The sequence below is a fragment of the Eublepharis macularius genome, chromosome 6, assembly GCF_028583425.1.
Source record: "Eublepharis macularius isolate TG4126 chromosome 6, MPM_Emac_v1.0, whole genome shotgun sequence".
In the NCBI taxonomy this organism is placed as follows: Eukaryota; Metazoa; Chordata; class Lepidosauria; order Squamata; family Eublepharidae; genus Eublepharis; species Eublepharis macularius.
In genome coordinates, this window is record NC_072795.1 from 110,480,428 (window position 1) to 110,494,319 (window position 13,892).

General features: G+C 43.0%; 1 protein-coding gene across 2 annotated transcripts in view; it reads left to right on the forward strand.

Moving 5' to 3' along the window:
- The first annotated feature begins 230 nt into the window (after window positions 1–230).
- Window positions 231–13,892, forward strand: part of DNAJB12 (DnaJ heat shock protein family (Hsp40) member B12) — a 39,426-nt gene continuing 25,764 nt past the window's right edge. Inside the window, exons 1-2 of one of the 2 annotated variants that reach the window (XM_054983152.1) lie at window positions 231–384; window positions 11,819–11,999. In XM_054983152.1, the coding sequence (XP_054839127.1) occupies window positions 252–384; window positions 11,819–11,999 (314 nt within the window). In that variant the 5' untranslated portion in view covers window positions 231–251. The remainder of the gene's footprint in view (window positions 385–11,818; window positions 12,000–13,892) is intronic. The other variant, XM_054983153.1, reaches the window with a different exon arrangement.

Consider the following 13,892-nt stretch of genomic DNA (forward strand, 5'->3'; position numbering starts at 1 on the left):
TTCTCTTGACTGTTTTACAAAAATTAAACACTGATTTTTTTTAATGCGGCCTCGACTTAACAGTCGTGTGATTTCTAGAGTGTTGGAAGTGTGCCCCGCTATTCTATACTACACGGTACTACAAGGATCTGTTGATCCACACAGTTCGGCAGCGCCGGCAGCCCTCCCAATCAGGGAGATCCGAGTAGAGGCCGCCGCGTAATCGTCAGTGACGCCATCGCTGTGAGCCGGCGCCCTGCTCCGCCGCCGCCATGGAATCCAACAGGGACGAGGCGGAGCGCTGCATTGCCATCGCGGTGGCCGCCATCAAGGCCAACCAGACGGAAAAGGCGCGCCGCTTCCTGGAGAAGGCCCAGCGCCTCTACCCGTCCCAGCGGGTCCGCGGTGAGCGGGATTCAGGGAGGGCGAGGGTTGGCGGCCGGGGCCTGCGTCGGTCTGGCTGACCTCTCACCTGCAGTGCGCTTGCGCACAAGCTGTAGCGGCGCGGAGCACTCTGGGATTGGAAGTCCCTGGATGGTCTGTCACGAGGGGGAAATACGAGTTTACAAGGCGAGTTTTGGAGGAAGTCTTCTGGGCGGCACGGGGAATAATTGGAGCCAAGACTGCGAAAGCCGGTTTGGCGTTCGGGGGGAAAGGAATGAGGTAGTGTTCTTCTCACGGCTTTGTGTTAAAGACTACAACTCCCAGAAGCCATCACGCCATGTGTGAAGGGGGTAGTAGCACATCCAGCAGCGAAATAGCCCCCCAGCAGAGTCTCTCTTCGACCCAGAGAGAGATCAGCTGGCCCACCCGTTCCCTCTCTTTCTGCCCTTGTTGCCTTCTCTTCATACATGATCAAGACAGGCGTGTCTTTCCCTGCTAGCTATGACTAGCCTTGTCTTTCCCCCAAGACCACAGCCCAGGGCGCTTTCTGCGGCTTGTATCAAGCCCAGCGTTTCCATGTCATGCCTTTCACCCTTTCCTGAAAGTCTTTCCCTCAGTGTTGAGCCTGTGGAGATGTCTGTTTTCAACTTCAGGGCTTAAAGCTCCTACTTCCTTGGATCACTTCCTCTTGAAAATAACAAACAGTAAGCTGGTCTAAACAACCATTCGTTTGGATAGCTAAATGGAGCGTCTGTGTTCAGACGCAGTTTACCTTAACGTACCAGATAGTAGGGGTGAACAAGAGCCAGGGTGAAGGATGCTGTTGTCTCTGTGCCTTGTTTGTGGATTTCTTGGAGATCTCTCCAGGAGGGGCTGTGGCTCAGTGGTAGAGCATCTACTTAGTATGCAAAAGGTCCCAGGTTCACTCCCTTGCATTTCCACATAAAAGAATCATGTAGTAAGAAATTGTCTGACTCTGTCAGACAATAATAACCCTGCTAGACCTGGGGTCTGTCTGACTCCGTATAGGGCAACTTTATGTGCTCATCTGGCTAACTACTGGTAAAAACATTTTCTAAATAAATAGTACCTTTTTCAGTTGGTCCTTGAAAGCTGCCTTGTGGTTTGCCTCAACCTCACTTTGCCACTGATTTTTCAAAGCATGCAAACTTTCAGCCTCTCGTTTTACCAGTATCTGTCTTTTCTGTCACAGTGCAGAAGCTTTCTTCCTCAACCCAGAAATGTCAGCTCCTAGCTGTTCAGCCTTTTCTTTTGCCAGCCTTTCTAGGAATTTTTCTTGGACCAACCCATTCCCTTCTCTTGCAGTACACTTCCCCCAGGGGGGAAAAAGGCAAAACAGTGCTGTTTAGTGGCATGGCTTTGGAATTGTCATGTTTTTTGATAGCATCTATGAAAGTCATACAAGAGATGGAAACTGGACCTGTGTAACATTTCTTTTCTATTGAGAAGAGATGCAGCTGGAAAAAAGCACAGGTCCTTTAGATCTGTGCCTTTGCTCATTCTTGCTACTTTCGACAATTGCAGTTAAATGATGTAAGGAGATTCAGAGGTGTTACTGTGTGGTCTCAAATGTGTGTTTTGTTGCTGTCAGCTTTTGGTGGTGGAGAGAGAATTTCACGCAATGCTTTCCTCGCCAGTTTTTTCATTTTAGCTCTCAGATTAATAATGGAACTTTGCGTTACAAAGTGGCGGATATGGCAGGGTGGGGGAAGATTGTCACCACCACCAGGTCTCCTGGGCCAGGTTCCCAATGGTGGGTGTCAAAACAGCACATTCCAAGGGCTCCAGAAACTCTTACATCCTAGGATAGAACACTGCCACCAATTTCCTCTAACTAGCCCAAAGCTCAGAGACCAAGGGAATAAAGTCTCCAGCTGTACCCAGTGTTAATCTGGAAGTCGGCCCTGCAATGTATACCACTTGCCTGCTGAGTTGCAACAAGGTACTGAATTCACATTGAATCCCAGAACCCAATAATACCACACAAAATGAACGAGTAATTTATTAAGAATTTTGCATAAAGATTACATAGAAAGTCTGCCTGCCAGGATAAGTAAACAAAAGATTAAACTAAAAATCCTAACATGCCTGGTGGGATTCTTTGCCCAGTAAGCAAGATGTTACCGTGCTCAGCCTCAGAACACAACAGACAAGGGCCAGCAACCTGCCCAGCTGCTGGTCCAGGAACAAGGAACCATACTAGGAACTCCATTTTTATCCCATATTGGTCAGTAAAATGGGCAGACTATGGAAACCAATCAGGGCATTGGTGAGACACGTGATCATGGCTCACTGCAACTGAGTCATGCTCACACATCAGAGCAATTATCCCCAAATTGATAACTTAATGAGTCTGAATGCAGGGGACAACCCTCTCTCTGGCCGCTTGGCCTTGGTGCTTCTGTGATCTCACTTGCACCTGTATTCTGCAAAACATGTCCTGACTTAGATCTCCGGGAACTGCTTTTAACTTCTTCTCTTTAAGTTTCTCAGAATTCTTTTTTGGGCCTAGCCAGGCAGGCTTACCTTAGCATATGTTGGGCCAAGAAGCAGGCCTGGCTCTTGACAAAGATCCTCTGAATAGTCTCAAAAGAATGGGAAGAATGTTCAGAAAGGCATTTAAAAGCTTCAGCAAAGATGGGGATATATTAGTTACAAGAAGAGAGCTGTACCAACTGTAGGTGCATAAATATTAGTGTGAAAATTGCACTTTTCTGGAGGCCTGGCATGTTTCCAGCCTATTACTTGTACTTGTAGTTGATCGCAAGTTTTTCTCTGCTCAGTGTCTGTTGCTGTAAAATTATATCTAGAAATTCTAAAATGGCTGCTTTGGTACCTTTTTGTTTTCTTGAAACTAGGACTGCTCATTCTTGGAAAATGAGCCCAGCCCGGGATATAACATAGTACAGTGTAATGAAGCCATGCTGATGCTATGTAGCCAATCAGATTTAGTTACATGATAATGGTACAAAGCTAGTTCAGAGTTGGGATAATTTTCCTGCTTCATTCTGAACAGCCAAATACCATTCCCCTGTTCCCATATCACCTCCAAATAATTGCTGAAAGGGGCACGTGGTTTTCCACAGCTAACAAAAGCTTTGATGAAAAGTGCTCTCCTTTCCATCTCTGCCCTATACAAGAATGTTGTGGGAGCAGATTTCTGCTGCATTTTATAGTTGCTTATCTCTTTTAATCCCTTATCCTGATGTATGTGTTGGTTTTTTCAAACGGGAATCACATTCATATATAAATTACCATGTAATCCATGTATATCATGTCCAGTGATAATGTACACCCAGATTTTTGCAGCCTGTACTTAATGGTATACAGAAACTGGGAAGTCATGAATGGTTAGTGCTGTCCCAGAGTGATGTACCCATACTGAAACGATAAATGTGGCAATCCTCATGTGATCTGCATCCTAATTCCTAGAGGGCTTGCCATCTAATTATTCCTTAACCTTTGGAGAGACTCTGAGATAGGTGGTATACCACTGAAATCACTAGGATTGTATCTGTGTGCATATCTTGCAGTCCAAAGCCATTGGATATCAAAACATCATTCCACCAGAGAGTCTTTCTCTCTTGTTTGTTTCTGTCACGGTTTGGAGCAGCTGTTTTGTTTCATTTATTTTATTTCTCAGAAGGACAGGTGCACAGAGAAATGACGACTTTAACAAGGTATCTACTATCGTCTATATGTAAAAGTGTACTATATCTTGGGCTGCATCCCCACAGCATAGACGATTGCGCTCATTGTACTAGAGTATTTGTTTGCAACTGGATTATCCTGTGTGGACAAGATGGTCCAGTCGTTCAAGATCATTGTAGCGCAGTATTCAGTGATGTGTTGCTGCAGCTGTGTTCTGTGAATAAGCAAAACTAGTGTTGAAATCTTTGGCAAAGTGGAAAAGAATTTGCAGTACAGGGAGCCGGTGTGTCACTGCTTGTGTAACTCATGCTTGCAGTAAAAGCTCAACTTTATTTACTTTTTAAAATGGCGCATCACCTTTTCCATGTTACGTAATTTTTAAAAGTGAGGGTGTTTGAACTCCAGAACTAAGGCAGCTTCTCCAGCCAGGCAGTCTCCAGACTCTCCAATATCAGGCTGACACCAGTGGAGGAGGATAGGTTTGATTGTAGTTTATTATTGTTTTCCCCAATCCCAGGTTCAGATACCTGAAGACAACCTGGAGGTCTGCCTGCCTTTTACCTTCTCCACCTGTCTCCCACAAGATTCTCCTCGGACACCCAGGCTTGGGTTCCTGCCTAGGATTCCTTGACTGGGGCCTCTAATCACTGCACCCTCAGCACAGGGTTAGGCTTTAAGGTGGCCAGGCCTCCAGAGAGTAACTTGCTGCTGTTCCGGCCAGGAATACTGCCTTTCTCGTCTAACCCAACCTCTCAGACTTTTCCAGCCGTCTTTCCTCTTCTCCTTTCTTCCTGCTCTGGTCTTTTATTCTCCTTCTTCATGTCATGCCCACTCCCTGGCTCTCTTGGTTTATACGTGAGTAATCCTAAGGAGGCTAATCCCGGCCATCTTTGCTCTTGAGGTGCTCTCAGTGTCCTGTCCTACCTTTCCCTCCTTCTATTATCTAATGTGCAACCTCTCTTGAGGCTCCCCCACTTCACACCCTGCCCAGAGACCCCTTGGGGTGTGACATGATGATGTATTTGATTGCCTTCTCTCTTTTGCATGCAGCTAGGCAAAAGGCTTAAACCACGCCTGCAGCCAGCTCCGTTCTGCCTGTTGTTGAATGGGAGGAAGTGTATTGGCAGCCACTTGAGTGGCTCTGTATCTTTCTCCCTTACTAGTCCTTTATCACTGGAAGAGAAAGAGCAAGAGCAAGCATGCAGGCTGTAGCAAAGCCACTCAGATAGACACTAGTGAGCAACCACTGCTGGCTGCAGATGAGCGGACACCTGCAAGACTGGAGTTAGGTAGTTGTATAGGTTTGAAATATCCAGCACTTGGATTCATTCTTGTTGTGTGGAAAACCAAGAAATGGTATTCTGTTTGCACTTTGAACATCCCGTGGCACCACAACAATAGACCGCTTTCCCCAGGTGTCGTCATTTATGCCCTTCAGTCACTGTCCTCCACCCCTGAAGACTTTTTTGTTTCATCTGGCATTCCCACGGTGAGCTCTTCTTCCTGCCCTATGTTTTAATTATTGTTTTTTTCTGTGCTTTTAAATGTGTTTTAGTTGTGGTTTTCATTGCCTTTATGATGTGTTTTTTCATAATGCTTGTTTTAGTCGCCTTGGTGGCCTTGATAGGGCAGAAAAGTAGGGTACAATATTTTTAAATAAAAGAAGTAATTATCCTGAATGTGTTGACTGACTGAGCATCAAAAAACTGTTCTGATGGCCAATAAACTGACCGTATGTCTTCAGCTTGCAGTATTAAAAACAACAAGGTCTTGCCAAGTGAAAGTTCACATTGTTTTTGCTACCTGCCTAGTATGGGAGGAAACCTTCTTGTTTGTGTCAAATCTTCATTTGGGGGGCCGGAGGCCCAGTGTAAGATGCCAGTTATGGAAATTCTTGCTTAACAGTGTATACCAGCATCTCCTTGCAGTTGCCTTTAGGTTTTATTACATTAAGTTATCCCCTGTTCAATGTTTCTTTCAGCCCTCTGAAGTAATCTTTTAGATTTATTGTGCCAACAAATCGGTGCCAATCGCTTCAGAGGTGTGAGGACAGCATTGCAGGTAGCTGCACCATGGTGAGCTCTTAAGATCAAAGAGCTGATCTATATTGGGGATTCCCCACCCCACCCCTTTACTTGGCTGTTCCAACTTACACGACATTCTGGATGTTTGCTTTCATGAGCTCTTCCGGTTATGTTTGTTTCCATTGGGTGTTTAGCAAAGGTGCTAGGGAAATGTTTTGTGAATGAATCTGAGTGTTTAAGCTACTCACTAATATGAATTCTTACTTTGAACTGTTTTAGTTGTTTAAACCAAAAAAGGGTGATCCCCTGTCTCTTACTCTTTAGTTCAGTCTGTTTCTTTTCCTATTGCACAGCAGACTCACATCTTGCTACATAAAAGGCAAGCCATATTGGTGACGACTCACTTTTTATCCCGGTGTGCCTGTGCAGAAGCACCAGGATAAAAACTGAGTTGTCGCCAAGATGGCCTCCGGAGGCACTGCCACAGCAGGAAGGCCAGCATTCCTGCGCTCCATTTTCTAGGGCCTGTTTTTTAAAAAATGGGGTCTGTTGCTCATGGGTATATAAAGTACCATCAAGTCACAGCCAATTTATGCTCCCATAGGGTTTTCAGGGCAAGACACAAGCAGAGGTGTTTTGCCGTTGCCTACCTGTACATTGCAATACTGGACGTCCTTGGTGGTCTCCTGTCCAGAGACTAACCAGGGCCAACCCTGCTTAGCTTATGATATCGGATGAGATCAGGCTAGTCTGGCCCCTTATTTAATCCCAGATGTGACTGCTTTGGGACAAAATCTTGGTGCTGGAAAGCTTTGTGCTAGCTATGAGGGACAAAGCTGGGGGGATTGCCTTTATTGCCTCTCAGTCGCTCTGCTTTTCCTTTCCACGCTTTTCAATGAGAAAGTCAACCACATGCTGAACTCTTTCCTAGTGAAGTCAGCAGGGTTCTCAAGTGTTTAATTTGTGAGTGGAATGTCCTTTAAAAATGATATCTGAACATAATGCAGGCACTCTGAACTTCTTAGAACTGAATTCATGATCCTCTGTTGATCACAGGGAGCTCAAGCCCACTTTTCTCAGTAAAACTGGATAAATGATACCTTTCTTTTGGTATGAAGCATTGGAAAATATGGTATCTTAGACTGCATATTGTATTACTGTGGCAATGAAGTGTTCAGAATCTGTCAGTGAAACAGCATGGACATCTCTTTTCCGTGTCATGGAGAAACGTCCTCCTGTCTTCCTAGCTCTGATCCGTGGAAAGTTACGGGCACTTCATTTCTCAGCCCGTGGTCTTGCTTGAATTCACAGCCAGCTGCTCTAACCAGAGACATTCAGTGTATGTGTGATGTGTGACTAGAGGGTGGTGTTGCTCTTGGAAAGTCCAAAGTGTACAAGCTATGCTCTTGACAACTGGAGTAGTTTTTGGACTTTAGATAAAGGATTCTGTCCTGATCCTGTTGCTTTGAGATCTGACTATATCTGCTTGTCACATCCAGTGGTATCCGTGCAGTGAAGAAGTAGTTTTAAATACTATATAAAAGAAACTTCTTGCATATAGTGAGACAAATGGTGTTGGGGAGAGCCTTTTTCCTTCCAGGCCACCTGATTCACCTGCTTTATGACATCCAATATATTGCTGTGCTGTAAAATAAGACCAAAGCTTGTTGGGGAGAGTAGGTGTAAGGAACAGGCCTTGTACCACTTAATTGCAGAGTGCTACATTAAAACTTTGGTTCAGGCCTCATGTCCTGTAGATTTCTTACTAAGCCTGTTTGCTTGGAAAGTCCCAAGCTCTGCGCCTGGGCTGCTTTCTGCATGTGAGAGAGTGGCCTTGGAGAAGGCGAGAGCCTGGTGCGGATCTCAGCTCTAACCATACTCCCTAAACTTTCACAGTGCTATAATATTCAGTTAAGTAACTGAGCCCTGATTGGTTCCTGTGAGTGGGCAGTTGCCCCCCTAGATTTCAAGAAGCCCCTCTGTCTCTAGGCAGTTGATCAGTCTTGCTCCCCTGTAGCCATTGCCAGCCACCTGCAATGTGAGAGAGAGCTCCTCAGCTCCATGTTACCTCTAGGATGCCTGGAATAAGCTGGCGTGGATGGACTTTGGTAAGATCAACCGGCTTTGGAACCAAATCAGAGAATGCTTAGCCAGTAATATTTTAGCTAGTTAGAAGATATTTAGACCAGCAAGCTGTTGTTTTCTGCCTTGTCTAAATGCTTAAGAGCGGTTTCTGCCTTGCATAAGCTCCTATGTTCTTTCTTTAATAAAATCCAATAATATACTTTACCAGCCTGTGTCCAGTGTTGCTTGCCAAGAAGGTACTCAAAAGAACCCAGGAAGCTGGGGTGCTTCAAAACAAAGGGCCAGAGCTCTTAGAGGCTCCTAGGGGACCTGAGTGGCTAGGAAAGCCGTCAGAGGCGGGGGATGAGAGTCTCTGGGTCGATACATGGTGGCAGCGGTGGGCCAGTTTTTTTTCTTTACGTCATCCTCCCACTTTCAGCCATTACATGTTGCCTGTTGTATACAGCACTGTAGTAGAGTGATGTAGGTGGGACTTACTAAACCTTGGCATGAACCTGCCTGTGTGGCTTATTAAAGAGAGGGGCCTGCTTTTTTGAGGGGCCACTTTTTAAAGTCTACATTTCATTGAGAATGTTGTAAATGAAAAATTGGGATTTGGTGGTGCCTTCGATCTTCAGATTCCTGCTCTTTCCAGAGATGGTATTAATGATTGATTAGCGATTTGCGTTATCTTAACTGCCCTTCGGAGTTTTGATGGCAATTGCAATCTTGTGTGCTTTTGTGTGTTTTTGATTATTGTTTTGTTTAATTATTATTTTATTAGTGCAAAATAGAAAAAAAATTTAAAATAAACAGAAAAAAAGAACACAGTGCTGGCTACAAAAAAATTATTAACAAATCTATACATAGGTATCTGTAAAAGATTTCCAGATATCTAAAAATAAGTCCATACATGATTGCCCTCTGTATGCAGTACATTCGAATGTTGATAAATTTATAAGGTCTTCAGTCCAGTAATTTACTGGACATGGGCTTTTGTCTTTCCATGTTGAAGTATGTCTTTTGGCAGCTATAAGAACACGGAGGGTTCATTTCCGTTGACCATCAGTTAGATTCCAAGAGACAGGCAACTAGTTTAACAGTTCATTATCATCTACAAAAATAAATGAGTTTTCTAACACAAAATTAATACAACTAATAACTTCCTCCCAGAAGGGCTGAATGACTGAACATGTCCAAAGCATATGTGAATTACGCTACCAACAGACACTGTGCTTAAACCTTTAGTAAAAAGATGCTATGTCCAATATATATTTTTTGTTGGATAAGTCACAACTTAAGATCCATAGTAACAACAGATATATAGCTTAAAACCTTATACCATTGCTTTAGCAAAATTGGATGCTCCAGATCATTATTCCATTCATTTCTAAGGCTCTGTGTATCATATTTATTAACCAACTCCAAATATTTATATACAGATATTGTACGTTTTGCTTTCTGTATTGATTCAATAAGAATCTTCAAAAGTGGGGGAAATTTGGAAGCACTCAAAGCTGCCGGACCATATTTGGACACCAACAAATGTTGCAATTGTTAATATTGCCATTAAGCAGAAGTTGGCAAATTGTATTTAAACCTCAGCTGGAAAAATGACAAGAACCCATCATTATTACTTATGAATTGCTTTAAAGTAAAACATTCTCTTATCTGTCCAAGCCTTCCATAAGAAAGATTTCTTTCCAATTTTTAAATCTGTTATTTGCTCATAATGTTAGTTTAGCATGTGAGAACAGGTCAAATTGATATTGTCGTGATATTATGCGCCATACTTCTCTAGCTGCAGAAATTGTTGGAGGAACAAAATCTATTTTAACAAACGTAGACCCTAATGCATTCCACTTAAAAAGTGGTTCCAAAAAAAAGTCCTCCAAGAATTTAAGGGAATGATCCCAATAATTTGTACGCGCTCACAGATATGCCTGATGATAAGCACTAAGGTCCAGAAAACCAAATCCTCCTTCATTAATTGAAAGGTGATTTCAGTTTAAAGAAATCTTAGGTGGTGTTGAACCCCACATAAATTTCTGAAACAAAGTATTAATTTTATGAATATATCTGCAAGGTATATAAAAAGTATTGCATACATAACATATATAATTCAAGGTATAAAATTCGAGTGTATTTACTTTACCCTATGGTAACAAGTTTAGGGTTGCCCATCTATTCAGATCCAAGGATATGTCCAAGGTCAGTTTATTAAAATTCAACGAAATGATGTATTTAATATTCCTTGAGACCAATATTCCAAGATAAGTAATAGCATCTGGGCACCATCAAAAATGTCCCTCAGTAATTATGCTTTGTGATATATTGTTTCCCAACAGAATCAATTCTGAGTTTGTCCAGTTAATTGAATAACCAGACAGATCACCAAAATTATTAGTCAAACTCATTAATTCAAGAATGGAAGACTGAGGTTCTGAAATAAATAATAAAAGATCATCTGCATATAAAATAATTTTAAATTCTACAGAGTTATGTGTAAAGCCATGTATAATATTACTTTGTCTAACAGCACAAGCCAGAGAAGTACCAAACATAGATCAAAAATGAGAGGAGAAAGAGGACAACCTTGCCTAGTACCTCTTTCAAGAGGGACTGGTGCAGAAAAAATGCCATTGGTCTGTACCCAAGATCAAAGGGATGAATACAGTTGTGTACCTTGTGTTGAAACTAAACTAGTTGGGGTTTTTACTTTCTCTAAAAGTAGATGCAGGGATTGTTTTTCAAGTAGTTTTGGTTAGATATCACTCAATGCATAGCAAGTTGTATCTCTGCATTGGCAGACGTTAATATTTTTCTCTGTTGAATGTCTGTAAACATGAAGGGCTCTGCAGAACTGCCGTTCACCATAGTTATTGGGGGATTTAACTGCTTAACTTCAGGGTTCTCCTTGTATACCCAACAAAAAACTGATGTGAGTCAAGGAGATGTTTCATCTGGATAACTGATGATACCAACAAGCCCTTTTAATACCAAGTGAGTCAGTTTCTTGTTAGAATTAGTATAAGCAGAGGGTATCTGAGTTGTTGTTCTGCTTATAATTATTGGATGTTATCTGTTGTTCACAGATTATGAAGCTTTATATTTAATGTAAGGCTTTAATATCTTTACAGTTTTTGTGATTTTGGAAGAAGTGAATGAGTGAATGAATATGTAAGTGAATAAGTGAATGAATATTTTGCAACATTGTTAACCTTCTAGTCTTCAATATAAGCAGGAGGAAATTCCAGAACATATCTGTTGCTTGGAGTCTCTGTATTCTTGCAGGGGCCCTTGAACGGCCCATAGCATTGCTTGGATGTTCCCTTATCCCAAAGAGGAGCAGATGCAGTCTCTGATTATCACAGAACTCTATTTCCCCCTAATTTTCATCTTGCTGTTCAGTCCATGATTGAAAATGATCTCCATAGATCAAGACTTTCAAGGGAGGATTGATTCATTGGCCTAAAGTAATTTCTCTATTGGTGATTTATATGAAATGGTTTCTTTCTGGATGTAAAAGAGTAAGAATTTCAGCCCTGTAGTGTATCTTGAATGGAAGTACCTAAGCTGGCAGAGAGGTATGAAAACATTTGATGATGACAGGAATAGAGCCTTGGAAGAGAAAAACGACTGTTCATGCCGAAACCATGCTAAGTTGACTCACTGCTCTGTCTTCTTCCCTGCAGTGCTGCTTGAGTCTCTCATCAAGAGTGAAAAGTCCTTCAATGGCCATTCCCAGTCCCCACCCAAGGATTCCACAGACCCCAACTTTAGGAAAATGAGTGGCGAATTTCCTTCTCCCAATGGAGAGGCAGTGGGGGATACTAGTAAAGGTTACTCTCAGGATCAGGTAGACGCGGTTAAGAGGTAAGTGCTTGGATCAAACGTTGACTATCAGTAAGCCAGGCTCTCTGGTGGTCTCATGGTAATTTTTTCCCCTGTCATTGTTGGAGCTGGGAGAGGGCATATCTGATTGCTTATCTGAGAAATCTCCTTCTGCATTATCATGAGATTTAAGAGCAGCTTGGCTGCTCCTGCGATTCTGTCAGTAGGGTCTATGTTTTGTTATTTTACATTTGAACTTTATTTCCTGGCACATGGCTCCAAAAGAGCCTCAAGTACTGCTCGCATCATATAAAAAGATCAATAAAACATCCATTCAAGAAAAGGTAGTGCATGAAATCAAAAGAACAGCCAAGGCAATCAAAATGCAGAGCAATCAAGCAAACAAACCTAACAGCAGCGGTTCCCACCAAGGCTGCCCATACGCTCTGGGGGGAATTTTTTTAATAGCCGTTTTGAAAAGGCCAGACAACTCCAGAAACCCTCAGTATATCACAGATTTGCTCAACTTCTTAGACGAGGGAGTTTCCTAATGAGGGTCCAGCCCCAGGGCAGCCACCCTGCATTTGAACCTGGGTCCCATTCTCTCAGGGAGGCTCATACATGGAAAGACAAGGCGTTTTCTACACCTTCCGCATGTCTTGCATGCCTTGATTCATCAGGGACTCCTTATTCGCTAACCTCACTACTTTATGACTGTTAAGATTATGAGTTGTGTGGGCTTTATATTTTATTTTGGGATTAATTGTTATGTGTCTGAGTATTGGGCACATTGTGTTAATGTATGGCATGTGCATATGTAATCACACGTGGGCTGTTCTTCCTGCAAGCAACTTGGGGCCGCTTGCCTCTGATTCCCAGGCAGCCCGTCCTTCTGGCAGTGCTTGCAGCCAGCCTCCTTGGCTTCAAGTGGAGACCTGCATCACGTACGTTGTACCTTTAAACTTTGTCTGGGTTAAGTGTGAGTTTCTTCTGATGGAGCATTCATCTTTTTTTAAAGGTACTCTGTACTTTTTCAGTCTGGTTTGAGTGAGAATAAGACACCCCTTCATGTGAGATCAGTTGTTCATGTTTACCTTTTCGCTTAAATTGCAGGCAACATGCTAATTTGTAGGGCTGGATTTTTCAAAGCTAGTTGCGATTGTCTGAAAGTTGGGTTCAGAGTGTGGCGAAGCACAAAGCCATTTCCGGAACAAACTTTTCTTCAGTTCAGTGCAGGCTTGTGCCACTTGGGGGCAGCACTTTCCCTGGATTAATTCAGAAATTGACTGATCTTGAGGGACCAGTTTCTCACACTGTGGCTTGCGTTGTGTTGTTGCACAAATGAAAGGATACCGCTGCTTACACACACAAGGCTGGACGATTTTTACCTGTATCTCATTCTCATTGTAGCTCCTTTCCCCTCGTCCCTCACTGTTCCCGAGGGACACCTGACTTTCAGGAATAGCTTTTGGGTTGGCTGTAGTGTGAAGGAGGAATGAGGAGAACACCCCCCTATATCTGGAGCTCCCAGTTCTTTGGACCCACCTCTGTTTTGTGCCCATGGAATATATTAAGAAATATATTGCTGCTTTGCTATGTGTTGGTTCTTTCCCCATAAGTTGTATGCTTGAGATTTGCGGTTTCAGCTTTGTATTTTATATTTTTGTACAGAAAGTCTTTAAAGGGGGAGGGGAATATCCATATTTAGATCAGATGCCCATGATAACAAATCAGTGAGCAGAAGTGGTAGTTTTCCAAGGCACCCTAATGTAGAAATCGCTTGAGAGACTGCATCCTTTCCAGTAACCATTTGGGAGACACCTGCCTATCCCCTCACCTTCTGCTGCTCCTTGTTTCCTTGCTTCCCTCCCTCTCTCCCCAGTGGTGCTCTAGTGATGCAGCATAGCACCTCTTCCTGTTCGTAGGCTATGAGCA